Source organism: Neophocaena asiaeorientalis, unplaced genomic scaffold, assembly GCF_003031525.2.
Source record: "Neophocaena asiaeorientalis asiaeorientalis breed wild unplaced genomic scaffold, Neophocaena_asiaeorientalis_V1.1 scaffold192, whole genome shotgun sequence".
Classification (NCBI taxonomy): Eukaryota; Metazoa; Chordata; class Mammalia; order Artiodactyla; family Phocoenidae; genus Neophocaena; species Neophocaena asiaeorientalis.
Window position 1 is genome coordinate 2,378,679 of NW_020185326.1, and position 23,280 is coordinate 2,401,958.

The 23,280-nt window shown below is 39.5% G+C and overlaps 2 protein-coding genes across 3 annotated transcripts in view; both read right to left on the reverse strand.

The window, feature by feature from the left end:
• Positions 1-6,565, reverse strand: part of CAVIN4 (caveolae associated protein 4) — a 10,416-nt gene extending 3,851 nt beyond the window's left edge. The window contains exon 1 of the mRNA XM_024734450.1: positions 6,062-6,565. Within this exon, the coding sequence (XP_024590218.1) occupies positions 6,062-6,469 (408 nt within the window). The 5' untranslated portion in view covers positions 6,470-6,565. The remainder of the gene's footprint in view (positions 1-6,061) is intronic.
• A 412-nt stretch (positions 6,566-6,977) lies between these two features.
• The window catches only part of TMEFF1 (transmembrane protein with EGF like and two follistatin like domains 1), a 135,521-nt gene continuing 119,218 nt past the window's right edge, over positions 6,978-23,280 (reverse strand). For both annotated transcript variants that reach the window (XM_024734461.1, XM_024734459.1), the window contains 3 exons: positions 22,377-22,500; positions 11,583-11,741; positions 6,978-8,082 (listed from right to left, as the gene is read on the reverse strand). In XM_024734461.1, coding sequence (XP_024590229.1) covers positions 7,998-8,082; positions 11,583-11,741; positions 22,377-22,500 — 368 coding nt within the window. In that variant the 3' untranslated portion in view covers positions 6,978-7,997. The remainder of the gene's footprint in view (positions 8,083-11,582; positions 11,742-22,376; positions 22,501-23,280) is intronic.

The following is a 23,280-nucleotide window of genomic DNA, read 5'->3' on the forward strand; positions in this document are numbered from 1 at the left end:
CCGGCCGGGAGAGGCCCGTGTACCACAAAAAAAAAAAAAAAAACAGAGTAAAAGAACTTGTATTCTTGAAGAGAGAAATAAACAAGTTACTTACATAGTATGTTGGATGGTGATAAGCGCTAAGGTGAAAAATAGAGCAGGGCAGGGAGATACACAGTGACTGGGGAGGATGCTCGGAAAGGCCTCACTAATAAGGTGACATCCAAGCCTAGACCTGAAGGTAATGCATATAACTGGGGGGAAACGAGAAACAGCAAGGAAGGCAGTGTGGCTGAAGCAGAGTGACCAAGGGGCAAGAGGAGGAGAGAGGGTAAGAGAGGTAGTGGGAGGGCCAGCTCATGTAGGGCTCTGTATCTGATCATAAGGACCGTGACTCTTACTCCGAGTGCGATAGGAAGGCTTCTAAAAAGTTTTGAGGAGGATAGTGACACGACTTGACCTATGTTGTAAAAGGGTCACCCTGCTGAAACGAGGCTATCGAGGGCAAGATGAGAAGCAGGGACAGCAGTTAGAGACCACTGAGCTCAATCAGGTAAGAGATGGATCAGGGTGTGGACAGAGGTGGTGGTGAGAAGTGGCCTGATTCCAGATCCACTTTGAAGGTAGGAGCCAACAGGATCTGCTGCTGCTAGATTGAGATGTGGAGAGTGTCAAGGATGATTCTCTAGTCCAGGGCCTGAGCAGCTGAAGGACAGATTAGCCATTCACTGAGATGGGAAAGGATGGGACCTGAACATGCTGACTTTGAGATGCCCACTGTACATCCAAGCAGAGATGTTGAGTGGACAGCTGAGTACATGAGTCTGGGATTCAGGAGAGAGATCTGGACTAGAGATAAATTTAGGTATCATTAACATAAAGATGAAACTAAAAATCATGAGACCAGATGAAAGAGATCACCAAGAGATTGAAGGAATGGGTCTACACTCCATTATTCAAAACTCCTTGGAACCAAGCTACCTTTCAGAAATCAGAATATTTCAGATTTGGGGAAAATAATATATTACATAACATTCCCAGTGAGATCTTGGGAAGAAGCCTTTTTGTGGCAAAAAAATACAAATATTCACTCTAAGGTGGGACAAAGAGTATAAACAGCCTCAGGCTACTTGAGGTTGGGTTTTGGCATCCACTGAGTTCAGGTAAAGCTAGGTCTTGCTGCCAAATAAGTTACGATAAAAATTTTATTTTTACAGATTTTTGAATTTTGGTGTTATTGATAGATAAATGGATTTTGGACCTGAAGATAAGAAGGAAGAGATGAGGGACTTCCCTGGTGATCCAGTGGCTAAGACTCCACACTCCCAACGCAGGAGGGCCCGGGTTCAATTCCTGGTCAGGGAACTAGATCCCACATGCTACAACTAAAAGTTCACATGCCACAACTAAAGACCCTGAATGCTGCAACTAAAGATCCCTCATGCTGCGACAAAGATCTCGCACGGGGCAACTAAGATCCCATGTGCCGCAACTAAGACCCAGCACAGCCAAATAAATAAATGAAAAAAATTTTTAAAAAAAGAAGAAGAGGAAGGAAGAGATGAGAAAGAACCAAAAAGGATAAATGTCAGCCAGTGAGGCAGGAGGAAATCCAAGAGCGAGAGGCACCCCCTGAAGCCAAGGGGAAAAAAGTTTCAAGAAGAGAGGGAGGGACCAACTATGTCAAATATGTCAAAAGGGTAAGGACTCATCAAGTTGGATTTGGGAACATGGCAGACACTGGTAACCTTGAGAACCAGGCCAAAAACATGGCTGCTAAAGGACCCCCAACTTGCTATTTAGGGATTATTTCTAAAACTAAACAGGAAAAACTTTAAAGATCATGAGATTTTTAACTGAACCCACGAGTTGAAATTTCTAAAAGAAACTGTGCTCCTACTTGAGATCCAGATTAAATCTGTTCAACCAAAAAATTTACTATGTAAGAAACACATTTATACGTATTCCAAAACCTATCATCCTGATAGTCAAGAACGTATCCCCAGAACTTTACTTCTCCAGATACTTATTTAAAATTAAATTCTTTGGCTACAGGATTGGAGAGTCTAGGAACTTAAAAAAAAGGTAGAGTGGGTATCTCAGAAGCAGCAACATTATTCCTCTCCTTTCCTGACACCTACTACAGGGAGTAGCTTCAGCAGCACTGAGTGGGTGGGTATGGACTGAGTAGGTATAATTAGAAAAGGAGCCAAACAATAATTACTGTTTCATAGGGAAAAACCCTCACAATCCTGCTGTGAAGAAATCCGTTATGGCTTAACTCAAGAATCACAAACCCTTCTTCAACTGCACAACAAACTCAGGCTTAAAAACAAAACAAAACAGGGGTAGAGACAGAGAAAGTACCTGCTATGTAAATCTATTTGTTGCAACTCCTCTGAGTCAGTGGTGAATACACTGTAATAATACTTGGAAATTATAGGGCTGAATTATAGTTGATTTCCAAATACAATTATTATACATTTTTTCATGTAAAATTCTAGGTGAAAAGATGATTTTTGTAACAAAATGAGTATTACGAGTCAGAGTATAATGGCCTTGATTATCAAAGTAATACTGCTAAGAGAATTCCGAATATTTACAAGTCCGGGACTTATCATTAGGGAACGGCCAAATACCTCATTTGGGAGGCACGGGCATGTAGTTAGTAAGCAAAATTGTTAGAAGATATGGGAAGCCTCCTGGCTTTCTTTCATGGTGAGGAGGTCGCTAAGGTGAAAGCATGTTCAAGGAGAAATCATAATTGTATGATAAAGAGCAGATAATTTTTTTCAATGCCAATGTCCAGAATTAGGTGAAAGCTCTGCCGTACACAACGGTGGGAGATAAAATAGCGATAAACACTGCCACCAAAAGATGTATCTAGGGAAATCTTTTTGAGGAAAAACCCAAATCGAAATGAAAGTATATACAGCTGAATTACTCAGCTTCAAGTTAATTTTAGTAGAAGGCGCAAATTAACTGCAAGAATGAATTATAAGAATTTTGGGAGTTCCCTGGTGGTCTAGTGGTTAGGATTTGGAGCGTTCACTGCCGTGGCCTGGGTTCAATCCTTGGTTGGGGAACTGAGATCCTGCAAGGTGCGCAGCTTGGTCAAAAGAAAAAAAAAAAAAAAAAAAAAAAAAAAAAATATATATATATGCACACACATATATATATATGACTTAACTGTTAAGCATATGACTTCTGTTAAACAAACCCATATGAATGCTGTATACAGTGCTCTAATATCTCATGAATCATTGAATCCATTGGTATTTGTCTTTTCTTTACATGCTCTCCCATTACAAGAGATGATAAAGTGCTGCTTACTCTGAACAACTTTATTTCACAGACTCTTCATAGCATTATGTCTCTCACTAGTGCCTCTCGCTTCCTTTGTCATACCATCTTCTATTTATTCAAGTAACTGTAGGTGCTCAAAGAAAAAAAAAATAGCAACTTTCAGGGAATAAACAGGTGAATATAGAAACAACTTTTAAAAAAAAGAATTATGTCAATAGACAAACAAGGGTCAATTAGAACTTCTCAGAAACTCCTCTGCTTTCTTTAGCCCTTGTAAATCTTGATTGTTAACCTGGTCTACTCTTCACACAAAGGTTCTCAGGAGAAATGCTGGATACCAAGAATGTTTCCTGGCATGCCCCATGCAAGTGGAGGGTGAGTTATACCCATTACTGTTTGTTTTTTCTTTAAACATCTTTACTGGAGTATAATTGCTTTACAATGGTGTGTTAGTTTCTGCTTTATAACAAAGTGAATCAGTTATACATATACATATGTTCCCATATCTCTTCCCTCTTGCCTCTCCCTCCCTCCCACCCTCCCTATCCCACCCCTCTAGATGGTCACAATGCACCGAGCTGATCTCCCTGTGCTATGTGGCTGCTTCCCACTAGCTATCTACCTTACGTTTGGTAGTGTGTATATGTCAATACTACTCTCTCACTTCGTCCCAGCTTACCCTTCCCCCTCCCCGTGTCCTCAAGTCCATTCTCTACGTCTGCATCTTTATTCCTGTCCTGCCCCTAGGTTCATCAGAACCATTTTTTTTCTTAGATTCCACATATATGTGTTAGCATATGGTCTTTCTGACTTACTTCACTCTGTATGACAGACTCTAGGTCCAACCACCTCACTACAAATAACTCAATTTCATTTCTTTTTATGGCTGAGTAATATTCCATTGTATATATGTGCCACATCTTCTTTATCCATTCATCTGTTGATGGACACTTAGGTTGCTTCCATGTCCTGGCTATTGTAAATAGAGCTGCAATGAACTGTTAGTGCCTGTGGAAAAGCGAATTCAAGAATGGATACTACATTCTCCAGTACTAAATTTAGATCCCCATTACATATACTACAACTGGCTTCTGAGAGTAAGATGACTGATTTTTTTTTTTCAAAAATTTAAGTCTGGAGAAGGACTTCCAGGGACCTGGGAGGAGAGGGAAATGGTAAAGGCCTTCAGATGGCATAGTCGAACTTGACTACCTTTGAAGTAAGCAACCCTCTCTCTCCTCCCATTCTTCCTCCTAAATAACCAACAGGCTCTTAAATACAGATCCAAAATACCACTCTGCCATCCCCATGTAACCTTATCAGCCAACAGTGGGCTACGGAGAATTGACTAAAGTGTAAAGAATGCCCCGGGAGTTATGGCCCACATCCCTGGTATCTTTCAACTATCTACCAACTGTGTTCCTATTTCAATTTGTTTTTATTCTTCTAGGCCTTTTCCCTATGCATATGGGCATACATTCATTTTAAAAATACAGTGTGATAACACTGCATATATGTACCAGTGAACATGCCCGCACACATTCCTGATTTTATGCTCACAACAAATTCTTTGACATTAAATTTTGGGGCCAAAAGGTTTGCGAATTTTTAAGGTTCTTAACACATAATACCAAAACGCCCTCCAGAAATGTACCATTTAATATTCTACGAGCAGAATATGAAAGTGCTTATTATTTCCTACTCTTAAACTCTGCGAATGTTTCAGTAACTGCAAATATTTACATAGGTGAAAATGGAATTTTGCTCATTTACTTTGTCTTTTGTGAACCGACTGATAATGACTTTCCAATTTTTCTACCATGGAAGTTCAACTTTTTCCCTTTTAATTTGTAAGAGTTTTAAAATATATTATAGATATTAGGCATTTGCCATGGATGTGTTCCTATTTCAGAAAATATGAGTATCAAGTGCAGAGTAAGATAGGAACTTATTAGCTCAACACACAACGCCACACAAAAACTATCATGTAAAATCAGCTAAGTAGGGACTTCCCAGGCGGTCAGTGGTTAGGACTCTGTGCTTCCTCTGCAGAGGGCACGGGTTTGATCTCTGATCAGGGAACTAAGATCCCACAAGCTGTGCAGTGCAGCTAAAAGAATTCAGCTAAGTAAAGACTTGGTAATCAAATATAAGGAATTACTTATGTGACTCCTACATTTATATAACTATAAGAAAAAGAACAACTGTCTGATTGTCCATTAAGAAATAGACCGTTTGTCTTATTATTGTGACTTATACGTTATAATAGGTAAAAATTCCAATAGACAAATTATATTCTGAAAAGTTTACATTTTACTGTTTAGGGCTTTCTGGGCTCTCCATAATAAGGGAAAGAACCACTTTGCAGAGCTACAGGTGCTCAGTTTCTTTTTTTCTACAACAAAGAGGTGTTTTAAACTGGAGGCTTCTTAGATATCTTCTAGTCCTAACCTTCTCAAAGGCTTTGAGAGGGCATCATGTTAATATGGCTAATATGCCGAAAGCAGCTTACCAATATTAAGTTTCAAAGGCAAGAAATAGACTCAGCTATGATCCACAGTTCATATTACATGAAACGGCTGAGAAGCTCAAAACACTGACATGATAGTATACCAGTTAACATAGAAATGCTTTTATCCTGAGATCTCTGATGATACAGAACTCCACCACACGCATATACACAATAGTTACCACGTGACAGGTCTGACAAGACCTGTTGGCCATTAAAGGACGCAAGAGATAGCAGTAATCGAGCTAAACACAGGTGCCAGCTTACCTGGAATATTACCACACGGAATTTGTTCTTCTTCATTATTTCCTCTTGCTTGGATTCAACTTTTTTGACGTGAGTTTGTTGCTTCTCCACTCGGGCCCTCACTTCTTTAATGTGAGCACTGATCTTTCGCGTTTTCTCCAACAGCTTGTTAATGACATAACCTGTGTTGCTGTGTGACTGCGAAAACTTCAGCAGGTCAATCTGGACGGTCTTCATGGCATTTTCCATCTCCCTGTGTCTCTCCTCTATCCTCTTCTGGCTGGCCTGCACGCTGTCCACGATGGCAGCTACTTTGTCCAGCACAGTCACGATGGTAAGAGCAGCGTCTTGGTCTTCATCTTCTGTCACACTCGACAGGCGATTCTGGTGGATTTTATCAGCATTTGAAGCAGACCCATTATGTTCCATTTTATTTATTTCTCAGTGAAAGATGTCTTAGCGCAATCAATTCTGGCACTGAGAGCAAAAAGTTAGCTTGATAACAGGGAACAGGGTTGTTTAAAGGGTTGGAAACCCCACCCCTGGAGACTGGTCAAGTATTTGTAACTACAAATACCCATACGTGACTGTTCTGCAATATGAACCCTTGCAAAAGCACTGGGTGCTGTTCCAAACATGCTTACTGATGACTAAGGGACTCAAATAAGACTGTGTGGGTAGAAGAGGAAAGCTTTTTAAAAAAAAGTTCCCTAAGGCCACCATGTTACTAATATTAAGCCTCGAAGCCAAATAACCAAAAAAGCAAACTCCAAGCGCTGGGTGAAGCTTCTATCTTTAGACAATTTCAAGCAGTATTTGTAAAAGCAAATGGGAATTTTGAACTGAAATCTGCTTTTTCTATTAATTTCACATATTAAACATACTGATATGTCAATATCAAAGAATGCAGTAAATAAACACACCAAAACAGAGGCTGTATAGTGAAAACATTATATTATAACATGCTTTTCCAAACCAAATATTAAAATTAATATTTTGAACATATTCTTAAATTCTACATGCATACTTCTGAATACTTAAACTACATGTTAAACAGCTGAATACATTCTATTCACACTTCAGATCTTTAAACACCAACAATCTATTAGTATGGCTATTACTACAGGACAAATTTGGATAGAGGTCTTAGATGATTTTTAAGCTCATGTGAAGAGCACCCATCGTTAACAATCATTTTTGCATTTATTCACAAACACTGATACAATTGGTTTATTTATGTTAAAACAAATATTTCTTTAAAAATGAATGTGTATAGAAGTAGTTTAAATGATAGAGTAGGCTTTATTCCAATCTGTTTGTTAAACAGACTATTTTCACAGCATCTAAATCTACTTTTCAGTGATCCGTTCCATCATTGCTTCCATATACTTTTAAAAATTCAGAATTATTTTTTCAAGGAGAGAAAGGATCAAATTCCAGTCCATACACCTTATAAATATTTTACATCTAACACACACAGCTTTACAATTCATGCGATAGGCAGTGTCTAAAAAATCGGTTAATAAATCTCAAAAACATTGAAATGTCTAAACACAGAGTCTTCTAGATTTTCTTTTGTAAGAAAAGTAATCTGTAAACATCTTTACCTTCAGTTCATGCTTGGTCATTTGCTGTGGTCATTGTGGAAGAAGTGGGTCTGACTTTATAACCATTTGTGAAGTGGTCCATCTTTGCAAAAATATTACATTCCATGGGTAAAGAACAAGTCTTAGAATTACCATGTGGTACAAATTTGTGAAATCAATTTCTGTATTTAAAAACATAAAACAAAGACTACTAAACAGTCCAAAACTGTTGTAGCTGAATATTCTAAATACGAGCTAACAGTACTACACTAAAAATGTCCAAAAATAAGGCCTCTGAAATAAATATTTCCATTCTTTAAAAAAAGACAAATGTACATCACATGGTCAGTGTACATATAAAAGTCATCAGTTTAAACCATTCTGGATGATGTATCTGAAGTAAAATGACCTAGGTTTTGCTTCTGTCGTCGTCCTCTATTGTTTTTAGGGCATTTTCTGTTGAATTAAGAAAAAAAAGAAAGAAAAATGTCATTTTGTTTAGGATATTTCAAATGTTTCCAGAGTAACACACACTTCACACGTAAAGCCATACTGCGTGTGACCACATGAAAGGGAAACAGACGCTATTTGATGAGAGACCAACATGTCAGACTGCCATCTTCTCTATAAAGCTGGGAGGTAAGAGGGTTAGATATATAATGCAGGTATGAATACAAATGGAACTCACTCCTGGAGTCTCCCCTGGTGCATGTGCATCCCCAAGAGGAATCCCCACCCTTCTTCTGGCCTGGCAGCTCCCAAGACACAGTGACTGCTAACATATAAACTTGTGACAGTAGAAAGGCTCCTGGCTTATGTACTTTCCCTGAGCATGATGACACCCCCAAAAATGACAAGGACAGCTTAAATGAAGGAGAAATCAGGAAGAAATGTGCTTATTAACCTCAGATCAGAATACACAAGAAATGCCTAGCAACTTTAGACAGTAACTAATAAGAAGTCATTCCACACCCTTCTAGGGCACACCACAGAACCCAGAATAGAACTGCCCTCCGAGGCATAAGGGATATTCCTCGACTCTGCTCTCACTGTTCCGTACATGTTCCTCCGCGGGGGTATAAAGCTCATCGTGCCGTCACTGCTCCTGTGCCTGCCCCCTAGAATGCAAACATATCAGCTCTTACTGTGCACAAAGTGCTACGCTACACAACATGGAATAAAGGGACTGAGATGAGTTCCAGTAATTCTGAGTTTGGGCTCTGCTAGAAACTAGCTGTGCAACCTCCTCTTCCTATAAGCAAATATTAAAGTTGGACTAACCTCTAAAATCTCTGCCAGCAAGGAACTTATAATCTAATGGAAAGAAAGTCTTGAGAGAATGAGTGCTTCTACTGTGAGGTTCCAGGTTTTTATTCAGTTTCAAACAGCATTACTTTGTCTTGACTTAAAAGCCTTGATGGTAATGCTTCCATTTTACATAACTGTTTTTCACAGATTTTATCTTACTCATCCTCATAAAAACACTTGGAGGTAGACAGTGATGGAATCATCTCCATTTCATAAATGGGGACACTGGTTGAGAGGGCAAGCAAGCCTCTGCAACTGTCACAAACTCACCTTGACATTGGACAAGTTCCAACTTCCCGGGACCACGGTTTTTTCATTTATACAATAAAGGGACCTGGCTAAGGTGATGTTCAACATGAAAGAAGATTACAAGCATAAAAGAAGAAAATTTCACTTATGCAGTCTTGATAAGTGGGTCAGTGAGAACATCCTTTTAAAGGAAGATTCCTCATATGTAACAGCCACCCCAGGATAAGTGAACAGCTGTCCCGTAATGGACTATGTGGGAGAGGCACTCCTTAAAAATGCAATGCAGATAAGTCCAGGCGCATAATTATAATATCCTAAATCCACATAAGCAAGACATTCTAGAAGAGAAAATGCCACAATAAAAAGCCCTCAGGGAGAGAGCTATGGTAAAATCAATGAGATGACCCTTCAGACATAGAGATGAAGGGCAGTGAAGACACTGTAACACAGTTAAAAATAAATATATGGCAATGCTGACATGTCTGTGAAGGCAGCAAATGCATTTGGGGTATAAATTGGGGGGGGGGGGTACTACCTTGAAAACTACTTGCCGGGTATCTTTAATTTAGTCGTTGAGGATTACAGCACAGTGAGAATCAAAGCAGAGAGCTGGACAAAAGGCTGGATAGGATCTGTAAAAGGGCTGAACTATCTCTGTGATCTTGGCTAAGATACTTCCCATCCCAGGGCTCCAGTTTCCTCACTTCTCTAGAATGAAGGGGTTGAATGCAAAATAACTCCCTGCTGACTTTAATATCCTTTGATCTTAAAGATGGCACTGTCACTGGGTCTCAAAATCTTCCCTTCCCTTTACCTAATTACCTTATTTCTTTCATTCATCTTCAAAATCATCTATTACTCCACTCCTGCTTTACTCTAATAATGTCCTAAATGGTCTCCCCCGACCTCACATTTTCTCTCCTCTGGTGAATTTTTCAGATGACACTCGGATTAATGCTCTGGAAAAATGGTTCATACCAAGTCCCTCCCCTGTTCAAAAACCCTGAACCACTATAAAATCAAGTTTGAACCTTGCTCCCATGCAATGGTCATACTTGGCAAATATATTTCCCAAGATGACTCAACACAGACCCTCTTCCTCTTGGTGGTTCAGTGGAAAGAGGAATGATTTAGGAAATGAGGCAGCACCAAATCCAAACCCAGACACTTCCACTTGCTAGCTGGATGACCACAGGCAAATTACTTAACCTCTGAGCCTATGTTAAATAGCCACAGGCAGCCCTGCTGTTACATGGTAGTTTTTTTTCTATTTTCTCTTTGTGCTGTCATTATTTTTTATAATATTATATCTCTACTTTAATCTACTGTCAAATTTTATACTCAGTAGTCTTGCCTAAGGGCAGATCATCTGTTCTACAGAATAAAAGTCCACTGGCTTTAGTGCTTAAATTTTATGAAAAATATCTGCTTCTCAGAGAATATTTTTTATCATTTCTAGATTTATCATTTTAGCTCCCGATGGCTGAGACCACTGAAGATCTGCTTCTATCCTGTCTTTGGATAGAAGAGCCATAAATCCATTATGGCCTGCCAATATCTGCACTTGATAAATTCCAACCCTCTGCCCAGAATAATACAGCAAAGTAGAGAGATGATGTTTATGGGACTCTGAACCAAGCCTTAAAGGAGGTAGGACAAAGCAAGCAAGAAGAAAAGACATGAGACCGGGAAGCATAAAGACAAGATGAACTTAATTTGCTTTTACTTCTCCCAGGTCCAGTTCAGTTCTGACTTACAAATTTCCACTCAGCCTGGAAAACACCCATTTTTAGGCTAATTGCACTCCAAATACGTCCTTTAGTTTGGGGGCTAGTTATGATAAACTCCAACTGTATTAGTTATGATAGAGAATTTTGAAGTTTAATATTTATGACTGTATTCCAGAAAATGAAGTAATGTTAAGACAACATATAAAAAAGCAGTTTTCTTTAACCTCTGATTTCTTCCCTTATTATATTTACTATGGATAAAGTATATTCCTAGGGCATAAGACCTAGTCAGTTCTGCAGGACTTAGAAAGTTTCTGCATGGCTCTTACGTGCATGTGCAGACCATTCTGCTACCATCGCTGCCCCTAAATTCAGTGCTTGAAGCACACACATAGTTCTAAGATCTCGAAATTCCTTTATGCCACTGAATATCCTCACGCTTCCTCTGCTTGCAGCCTGTAACCCTGGGAGTGAGTTCTTGACCAAATTCTAAAGCAGCAAGACACTGAGAGGTCAGACCTACATGGAAACCTTAGAGAACTGATCCTAGGATTTCTTCCTAATAGGCTGGTGGACATAAAGTCCCTATCATTTTGAGTGTTTCAAGGTTCTTCTTTAACAGCCACCCACCTCTAATTGAAAGTTGGTGTTTCTTAGGCCATTACCTACCTTGTTATGCACATGACAATTGCTACTATAATGGCAATCTGTACAGCTCCAATAATTGCTGCAGTAAGAACATGAGTGAGCTTTTGCCTACTTGGCACTACATAGAGAATACTAAAGTCTGTCTTTTCACAGTGCTGTCCAGTGTAACCAGATTCACATCTGAAAAAGGGAAAAAAAAGCATTCCTATAAATTTCAATAATTCAAGGTTTTAAAATTAAAACATACAAAAGAATGACAAACTTAAACAAAAACAGCAAATCAGGCACTCTCCCACCATCTAAAAAAAAAAAAACATTGCCATCATTGTATTTCCTTCTACTCTTTCTAATATGACTATTGTATAAAGTGCTTCTTCCACTTATCATTATATCACATTAATTTTAAAGCTGCTAAGTAGTCTTTATACTACTTTATTACTGCCATTTAAAAATGGATTCACAATATCCCATTCGGTGGCTATAATACAGCTAACTTACCTATTCCTTGCTCTTAGACTTATCAGTTATTTTTCAGAATTATGGATTAGGTGTGGTGGATATTATGATGAATGTGTACTTTTCTATATTTAGTGTTATCCCTTAGGCTAGATACTCGGAAGTGGGATTATTGAATAAATAGATATAAACACTTACAGTTCTCTGAACATAACACCAAATTATATTCAAGATACTTTTCAGTACACATGATACAATCACTTAAAATGCAGGGGGGGGAGATGAAAATAAGTTATTAATGACAGAAACACAGACAAGCAGTCAAATAGGTGTGAATCTTAGAAATTATCTGAATTCCAATTAAGAGTAAATAAAAAGGCAACATCAGGTGATGATAGTAACTTGACAGGGGGAAACATTTAAGATACTTAATAGAAAATTCCCATTTTTTAGTTGACAGAAGCAAAATGTGTAAATTAGCCAGCCTTCAGTTAGAACTGATTAATAAAACATCTGACGTGTAAGGATATTTATTAATGACCTACACTTCATTACAAAAAAATAATTTTTAATAAAACACACACAGCAAGAAAGAAACCTGGAAGTAAACAGGGGAAGCCAGGGGTGACGTGAGTCCACCATTCCTACCCTTGAAGTTCCTAGCCGCCTGCCAGAAGGTTGCACACTGGGTTCTAAGCTTCCTAGCAGACAGAAAATAGTAGTACAGTAGATATACAGATCAGAAAACATAATTGAGAGCCCATAAATACACCCATACATCAATGATCAACTGATTTTCGACAAGGGTGCTAAGACAACTTGATGGGAAAAGAACAGTCTCTTCAACAAATGGTGCTGGGACAATTGGGCATCCACATACAAAAGAATGAAGCTGGACCTCTTTCTCACAACATACCCAAATTAAGTCAAATGGATCACAGATCTAAATGTAAGAGCTAAAACTACAAAACTCTTTGGGGGGAAAAAAGGAAAGTAAATATTCATGACCTTAGATGAGGCAATGATTCCTTCATATGACAACAAAAACAACAACAAAAAAGTTAAATTGGGCTAAATCAAAATTAAATCTTTTGTACATAAGGACACTATCAAGAAAGTGAAAAGATAACCCACAGGAGAAAAATTTTGCAAACTATATATCTGATAAGAGACTGTATCTAGAATATATTAAAAAACTATTACAATTCATTAACAAAAAGACCAAAAAATACAAAATAGGCAAAATATCTGAATAGACATTTCTCCAAACAAGATAGATAAATGACAAATAAGCATTAACATCATTAGTCATCATGGAAATACAAATCAAAACCACAGTATGATGAGGTATCTAATATACCCATTAGAAATCAAAAAGTCAGATAATAACAAGTGATGGCAAGGTTACTGTAGAGAACATAAAATGATGCAGCCACTTTTGATAATAGTCCAGCAGTTCCTCAAAAAGTTAAACATAGAGTTAGCATTTAGCCCAGCAATTCCACTCCTAGGCAATTACCCAAGTGAAATTAAAACATATGTCCACACAAAAACTTATACAAAATTATTCAAGGCAGCATTATTCATAATAGCCAAAAAGTGGAAACAGTCCAACTATTCATCAACTGGTAAGTGGATTAAAAAATGTGGTATTACCCATCCAATGAAATATTATTCAGCCACAAAAAGGAACAACATACCAATATATGCCACAACATGGATAAACCTTGGAAACAGTATGCTAAGTGAAATACACAGAAGACCACATATTATATGAATATAATCCACTTAAATGAAATGACCAGAATAGATAAATCTATAGAGACAAAGTAGATTATTAGTTGTCTAAGGCTGAGGAGGATGGGGGGATTTGGGAGTAATAGCTAAAGGGTATAGAGTTTCCTCTTGGGGGTAATGAAATGTAAAACTGACTGTAGTGACTGCACAACTCTGTGAATACACTAAAAACCATTGGATGAAGGAAAGAAGGGAAGGGGAGAGGAGAGGAGAGGAGAGGAGAAGAGGGGTGGGGAGGGAAAGGGGAGGGGGGGGGGGGGGGGAGGGAAAGGGGAGGGCAGGTAAAGGGGAGGGGAGAAGGAAACAGGAGGGGAGAAGGAAAAGGAAATGAAAAAAGAAAAGGAAAAGGAAAAGAGATAAAATCACTGATACAAAATACAATCTCCACAAAATGAAATCAAGCCAGTTGTTCAAAAGAATCACAGTAACTGGACAACTACATGTAAAAGAATGAGATTACATTTCCTCACACCATATGCAAAAATAAACTCAAAATGGATTAAACCTAAACATAAGACCTGAAAACCATGAAACACCTAGAAGAGAACATAGGCAGAACACTCTGACATAAATCGTAGCGATATTTTTTTGGATATAGCTCCCAAGGCAAAAGAAATAAAAGCAAAACTGAACAAATGGGACCAAATGAAACTTAAAAGCTTTTGCACAGCAAAGGAAACCATAGACAAAACAAAAAGACCACCTACTGAATGGCAGAAAATATTTGCAAATGATACGACTTATAAGGAGATAATACCCAAAATATATAATCAGCTCATACAACTCAATATCAAAAAAACAAACCAATCAAAAAATGGGCAGAAGGTACTTCCCTGGTGGTCCAGTGGTAAAGAATCCGCCTTACAATGCAGGGGACGCAGGTTCGATCCCTGCTCAGGGAACTAAGATCCCACATGCCATGGGACAACTAAACCCACATGCCACAACTACTGAGCTCACGCGCCTCAACTAGAGAGACTGCATGCCACAAACTACAGAGCCCACGTGCCCTGAAGCCTGCGTGCCACAACTAGAGAGAGAATACCCACACGCCACAGCTATAGAGAAGCCCACGCACTGCAACGAGGAGCCCTCGCGCCACAACTTAAGATCCCGCATGCCTCAACGAAGATCCTGCGTGCCGAAACTAAGGCTCAATGCAACCAAAAATAAAAATAAATTTTAAAAATTAAAAAAAATGGGCAGAAGACCTGAATAGACATTTTTCCAAAGAAGACACACAGATGGCTTACACATGAAAAGATGCTCAACATCTCTATTAACAAAATGTAAAACAAAAAAAAATGAGATATCACCTCACATCTGTCAGAATGGCAATCATCAAAAAGTCCACAAATAACAAATGTTGGCAATGATGTGGAGAAAAGGGAACCCTCCTACACTGTTGGTGGGAATGTAAATTGTGCAGCCACTATGGAAAACAGTATGGAGATTCCTCAAAAAACTAAAATAGACCTACCTTATGAAACAGAAATTCCACTCCTGGACATATATCCAGAAAAAAACAAAAACACTAACCTGAAAAGATACATACATCCCAATGTTCATAGCAGCACTATTTACAACAGCCAAGATACGGAAGCAATCCAAGTGTGCATCAACAGACAAATGGATAAAGAAGATGTGCTATATATATATATATATATACACAATGGAATACTCCTCGGCCATAAAAATGAATGAAATTCTGCCATCTGCAGCAACATCGAAGGACATAGAGAATATTATGCTTAGTGAAATAAGTCAGAGAAAGACAAATACTATATGATATCACTTATTTGTGGAATCTAAAAAATAAAACAAATGAATGTAGATAGCAAAAAAGAAACAGACTCACAGATATAGGAAACAAACTAGTGGTTACCAGAGGGGAGGTGGAAGGAAGGAGGTGCAAGATAGGGGTATGGCATTAAGAGATACAAACTACTATGTTTAAAATAGATAAGCAACAATGATATATTGTACAGCACGGGGAATTAGAGCCATTATTTTGTAATAACTTTTAATGGAGTATAATGTATAAAAATACTGAATCACTATGCTGTATACTTGAAACTAACATAATATTGTAAATCAATTATACTTCAATTTAAAAAAATAAAGAATCACAGTTACTATTTTTAATAAATTTAAGGGAACTTTAACTCATTAGTCCTCACTTAAAGAGGGTATTTTCTGGTAATTCCCTGGCGGTCCAGTAGTTAGGACTAGGTGCTTTCAGTGCCAAGGGCACAGGTTCAATCCCTGGTCGGGGAACTAAGATCACCACAAGCCACGTGGTGTGACCAAAAAAAAAAAAAAAAAAAAGGAGGGTACTTTCTCATACAGAGAACTTCCCTCAATAATATAGCTGCAATAAGTTCAATAATGAAGTCTCATAGGATTATTTAAAATAATGCCTTTCATGGTAGGCTAACAGCCAAAACTCAAAGCTCAGTGAAATAAAAATAGTTCCATAGGGAGCTATAACAATGTCCTAGTTATTCAGCTCTCTGACACCTTAGCTTAACCCAAAGATTAAAAATCAGAATATCGGGCTTCCCTGGTGGCGCAGTGGTTGAGAGTCCGCCTGCCGATGCAGGGGACACGGGCTCATGCCCCGGTCCGGGAAGATCCCACATGCCGCGGAGCGGCTGGACCCGTGAGCCATGGCCACTGAGCCTGCGTGTCCGGAGCCTGTGCTCCGCAACGAGAGAGACCACAACAGTGAGAGTCCCGCGTACCACACACACACACAAAAAAATCAGAATATCAAAAAAAATGTATAGGCCATATATGATTCAGGCAATCCTCCCTGGACATTATTTTCTGCACCTGACTTTAGGGTTATACTCTCCAAATACTCAGAGTATTAACTTCTAGGTTAGCACTACTTTTTCTGTTGCTGATTAAAGGCAGATCCAGACATTTGGTCCTCTACTGCCTATTCTTTCATCCCCATACCCTCCACAGTAATCTCATTCACTCCCATGGCCCCATGGGCTGACTCATTCACTCATCCATTTAACACATTTATTGAGAACCTGACATGTGCCAAGTACTATAATGGGCATTTGGGTTACATCAGTGAACAAAGATCTCTGGCCTGTTTACCCTCTGGTCAGGGAGGGAGGGTCAAGAAACACACTAAGCAAATTAAATGGTTATGTTAGAAGGTGACATGTACCACACAAGAGAGAGGAGAGAGAGAACTAAGGGATAACATGAATGCCAGGTATGGGCCACGAAGGGAGGACTGCAGCTTTAAGTAAGGTGGTCAAGGTAGGCTTCAGTAAGAGACATGTGAGTAAGGATGTGAAAGAGGTCAGGGAGTTTGCCATGTGGACAAGTGGGAGGACAGCATAACAGGCAAAGGAAGAGTCAGCACAAAGGTCCTGAGGTGGGAGCATAGGTGCACGGTGTGTCCAAGAAATAGCAAGTATGGCTGGAGTGGGCCAGCCAAAGGGAAGCAGGGGACCAAGACAGAGAGGTAAAAGGGCCCACCTGTGAAGTTCTCCTCATTCAGAAGATGGAGGAGTTGCTGGAAGGGCGTTAGCAGAAGAAGGACATGAACTGACTTTTATTTTAAAAGTCTCACTCTGGCTGCTGTGTTGAATATGGACTATTTAGGATACAATCAGGAAGGCTACTGCATAATGCCAGAGGGGAAAAATGGTGCCTAGACTAGGAATGGCAGTGACAATGATGAGAAGTAATCAAATTCTGGATATATTCTGAAATAGAGCGAACAGGACTCTTCAACTGACTAAATATGGAGTATGACACAGACAGAAGTCAAAGATGTATCAGAAGTGTTTTGTCTAAACCAATGAAAAGATGGAGTTGGCATCAACTGAGATGGAGAAGTTATAGATGGAACAGGTTTACGGGAGGGTAGACAGATCAGGAGCTCAGCTTAGGTCCTGTTAGCTTGGGGTGTCAGACAACCACGTGAAAATGGCAGTGAGGGAGAGAGATCTGTGAGTCCCACACTGAGGAGAGAGGTCTGGGGGTCATTAGCATACGACATGTAAAGCCCTGAGGCTGGATGGAATCACTAAGGAAAAGGACCAGGGCTGGATCCTGGTGGTACACCAACACTGAGAGACCAGGAAGCAAAAGAGGACCCAGGCAAGAAGGCTGAAAGGAATGGCCAGTGAGGTAGGAGAAAACCAAGAGAGTGTCGTCCTGGAAGCCAAGTGAAGAATGTCTATCACACAGGCGGTCAAACGCCACTGATCGTTCAAAAGTAATTTAAGACTGAGAATTGACTAATGAATTTGGTAACAAGAACAGTCTCAGTGAAGTGCTGGGTGGCAAAAGCCTATTGGGATGGATTCATGAGAGATGGGAAGGGAGAAACTGAAGACAGATTATAGACAACTGTTTTGAGTTCTTCTACAAAGGAAAGGACGGAAATGGGACAGTAGCTGGTAGAGGTAAGAATGACAAATATCTTTCAAGGTAAAAGAAATAAAAATATATTTACAAATATATTAAAAAATATATGTACACAAGAATATATAAGAAGAAAAGGGGGGAGCACTGCTGGCAGTGATAGTAAAAATTCTGTGGGCATTCTCCTCATATTGCTTCAGTTTTCTCAGTGAACTTGGAAACAAGATCATCAGCTGACAGTGAGGATGAGAGGGGAGGTGTTGACAGTCTGAAGAGAGGGGTGACGGTATAAAGCAGTCACCTTATCTAGGACAGGAGGATGAATGGACCGCAGTTATAGAGTGACTGCAGGCAGTATCCAGGGCCCACTGAGTATAAAGGTCAGTGAGACCAGTCAGTCTGGTGAGTGTAGGTATACAGCAGGCGGGAAGCTGGAATGAACCTGGATTATAGTTTTGTCAAGTGAGTATATGATGAAGCAAGAGACGGACTGCAAGGATTGAACCACGAGTTAAGCTGAGTAAGGAGGCGATGAGGACATGCAGGGTGAGAGATCAATTACTTGGAGGCCCAGTGGGGTGGAAGGACTGCTGAGTAGGAATTAGAAGGGATACGCTAGAGATGGAATGATTCCCAAACACACCTTCAATGTGCATCTGTCTCATGAGTTCCAAAACCACAGATACCCAGTAGCCTACTAGGTAAGAGGATAGCCCACAGGCACCTGAGACCAAGCATTACTAAGCTCAGTACATCATGTCCCCGCAAACCTCCTGCCCCCATTCTCCTTCCCCACTCAATTCTGCATCAGCCAGAAACCAGGGAGACTCTTGATTCTTCCTTCCCATGACCCTCCACCAACTCCCACATTCCCATCTTCATACCCAACTGGTCACCAAAACCTATGGATTCAGCCACCTATTTTCTCTCTGCAACTTATCTCCTCATCTCATTCCCACTACAACTTCTTCACTTGGTTCAGGCTCTCACTGTTCACTCATACACAGTCTCCTAACATTCAGTCTTCTAATCCATTTTTCACCAAGCCACCAGGGTGGCTTTCAGATCTGACCACATCGTCCTTATTTAAATCCTTAAATGGCTTCTCACTGCCTTTAAGACAGAGGACAACCTCCTGGGTTGGCACAAATGTCCCTGTAAGACTTGTCCCTCTTCCTGCAATGTCCTCCATGCCCCCTTCAGGTTGAAGTGCTTTTTTGAAGTCCCAAATCACCTCATGCATATCTATGTATGATAGCATTTTTCATATTATATTTTAATTGTGTATTATTTGTCAGTCGCTGCCACCAGACTGTATGTTTTTTTGAAGGCTAGATCCACGTCATATTTGAATTAGAGACCCCAGTGCCAGGTAGGATTTGGTACCAAATAGGCAATAAATAAACTAATGATGGGACAATGCTAAAAGATTTTAACCTAATAATAGGACTGTGCCTAAAGGGTGTTCATCCCTGCCTGTTTCCTGCTACTCAAACACATACATCTGGAAATGCACGTGATACTATGGCCTGGTTCTTGTGGGCACTATAAATGCTTAGACAAAAAAAAACAAAAGATCACCTGCTTTTTGGAGTTACAAGAATGCAGAAAAGAGATTCTGTAGCATTTAAGAAACACCTCTGGTCTGAAGAAGAGGGAAAAGTTGGCCATCATCACATGTCATTCAAAAACTATTTACTGAGTAGCTACTGGAAGTGGCCCCATGCTAGGCACTAGGGGGAGAGTGGTTGGCAGAGCAGAGTCCCAAACCTAATGGTGTGTACAGTCTAATAACATCAATTGCTATTTCTTAAACACACATTGTGTAACAGGCACTGTGCTCAGCACTTTGCATACACTAGCTCATTTAATTTTAACGACACTAGGAAACAAGTACCATTATTATTTTTTTTTACAAATAAGGAAAATGAGGCTTAGAAATTTTAAGTAACTTCCAAAGGGCATAGCCAAAAACTGGCCAATCTGATATATCTGATTCCAAAGCCTTTAACTACTAAACCATTCAGTCTTCTTTTGTTTTTTTTAAACAAATATGGTCTATTCTTCAGTTCTCTTTTCTGTTTTTGTTTATTTTATTTTATTTATTTATTTATTTTTATTTTTGGCTGCGTTGGGTCTTCGTTGCTGCGCACGGGACTTCCTCTACTTGCGGCGAGCAGGGACCACTATTCGCCGCGGTGCACGGGCTTCTCACTGCGGTGGCTTCTCTTGCTGCAGAGCACAGGCTACAGGCATGCAGGCTTCAGTAGTTGTGGTGCACGGGCTTAGTTGTTCTGCGGCATGTAGGATCCTCCCAGACCAGGGCTCGAACCCATGTCCCCTGCATTGGCAGGCGGATCCCCAACCACTGCACCACCAGGGAAGCCCCCATTCAGTCTTCTTACTGTCAATGAGTAAAATACTACAAAGCGACCTGGTATCACTTCATTATCAGGACATCATCCTCTCTCATCCCTCAATGTTAGGTATCTTAAAAGACACTCTATCCTAAGAGGACAACACGATCTGATCTTCTTTCAAGGTATGTATGTCACTGTGAGACAAGTATGAGGAATCCACTGTATGATTTTACTTTAAAACTGGCCTGTTCTCCCTTGCATGGCTGTATTTTTTTTAACATCTTTATTGGAGTATAATTGCTTTACAATGGTGTGTTAGTTTCTGCTTTATAACAAGGTGAATCAGTTATTACGTATGTTCCCCTATCTCTTCCCTCTTGCGTCTCCCTCCCTCCCACCCTCCCTATCCCACCCCTCTAGGTGGTCACAAATCACCGAGCTGATCTCCCTGTGCTATGCGGCTGCTTCCCACTAGCTAGCTATTTTACGTTTGGTAGTGTGTATATGTCAATACTACTCTCTCACTTCGTCCCAGATTCCCCTTCCCCCTCCCCGTGTCCTGAAGTCCATTCTCTATGTCTGCATCTTTATTCCTGTCCTGCCCCTAGGTTCATCAGAACCATTATTTTTCCCCTTAGATTCCATATATATGTGCTAGCATACGGTATTTGTTTTTCTCTTTCTGACTTACTTCACTCTGTACGACAGACTCTAGGTCCATCCACCTCACTACAAATAACTCAATTTCATTTCTTTTTAATGGCTGAGTAATATTCCATTGCATATATGTACCACAGCATGGCTGTATTTTTTTCAATGTTCAGGAAAAGGGGTGGGGTGGGGGGGAGGCTGGTGCTAGCTCCTTCAAAGACAAGAAAACCTTTCAATCAGGAAGAAGCAGAAAGCTTAACAAAGAATTCTTAGTAACCATTAAAACAGTTTATAGTGTTTTGTTTTATTTTTTAAGTAGGAGGAGAGTGGGGCAGGGGGGTAAAGAGTCAGGAGAATGGAGCTAAAGGAATAGAAGAACCAGGAGACCTGGTTTCACACAGCTTTCTTGAGAGAAAGATTCACTGGCCAAACTGCAGGGCGCCAGGAGTGAGCAGAATGAGAGCAATCTCCCCCAGTCTGGAAACATTGCCTGGCCCACTAGACCATCCTGAGGTGGAGGACAAGCTCCCAGAAGCAGCGGCAAGAAGTGTTATCAGTACAGACACAGAAGAGCAAAAAGCACAAAGATCATCAGGTTGAGTATCAGGAAATTTGAGACCTAGTTTTGTCTCAGCTCTATTTCTAACTTGCTGCTGAGTTTCAACAAGTTGCATAACCTCTCTGGAATCACACAGTTAAAGATTCACACCCTTTCTGTTTCCATCTCTCATATCACACCTGATTCTACATCCACATTCCCTTATTTTTAGAAATCTATTTTACTATAAATTTTATTTGAGTTTCATGTCCTCGGTTCTTAACACATTCTCTAGTCCCTCAAACCACTCTGTGATAGACTGCTTAAAAACCAGAATAATGTTGGTTTATGGCATATTTTTATATTAAAAAACACATAGCATAATATTAAAAATGTTAAGTCCATCTCAAAACCCTAAGAGAACATCTGTTTTTGTTTTTGCATATTACTTGCCAGTTTTTTCCAAATGATGCTGCTAATTTATTTTTTAACTCAATTGCAAATAAATACTACCTTTTAGTAATATTTTAAATCCACATTTCATTGCCTTCTATAGAGCAGTGACCAATGATGGAAAAAATGTCTCACCTCTGATCTGGAGGTACTCTGACTTACCTACAAGAAGCCTTCTGAGTAGAATAAATGAATTCACATTTTCCATGGATGCAGTAACCATTGAGGTTTTCAGGGCAAGGCATGTGGTTTCCAATATAAACATCTTCCCTTTGATCACTAGCATCTTACAAGAACATAAAACAGGTCAATAAACAGTGAAAAGCAAACTGAAAAATATGGACTGTTCAAAGGTTCTAAGGCAACAAATAAATTCACCCCTTGCTGGGTAATTTGGAAAGGAAATGTATCAGATAGGAGGCTGGACAAGAACCAAGGTCTCATTATGCCACAAACACAGCAGGTAGGCTCTTTAGACTCAAAGCATTTAAAAATATTTGCAGGATGTGACCACTGTGAGCTACTGCTGTTTAAAAACAATCTGCCAAAAAAAAAAAAAAACCAACAAACCTTCAACATCTTTGCTATAAAAATAAATGTTACTTCTAAAAGAAATCTCACTTCTGTGACAGAGAGATGGTGTATACAGCATTGGCTTTTGGAAAGCTGACTTACTGTAACCATTCACCTTGAGGCTATGAAACTGAGGCCAAAGAACACTGGTATGGCAGAGAACAAGTAGGAAATTCTGAAATTTTAGGATAAAAGGTTTATTTTGGTATGAAAACTATCCAGCATACTGATTTTTTCCCAAATGAAAATAGTTTTGTTGTTCTTTTTATATAGTTTTTCTTCGTATATGTTACTATAAAAAAATTCAAATAATACAGAGAACAAATAAAAAAGAAATTTAAAATCACCTGAAATCCCTCTAACCAAAGAGAACCATTGCAAACATGTTAATGAACATCTGTTTGGACTTAGGCATACTGATTTGAACTGAACTGTGTTGAACTGAAGAAAATAAGAAGGGTGGTGAGTAATACCACTATCAGAAATGGGAAGA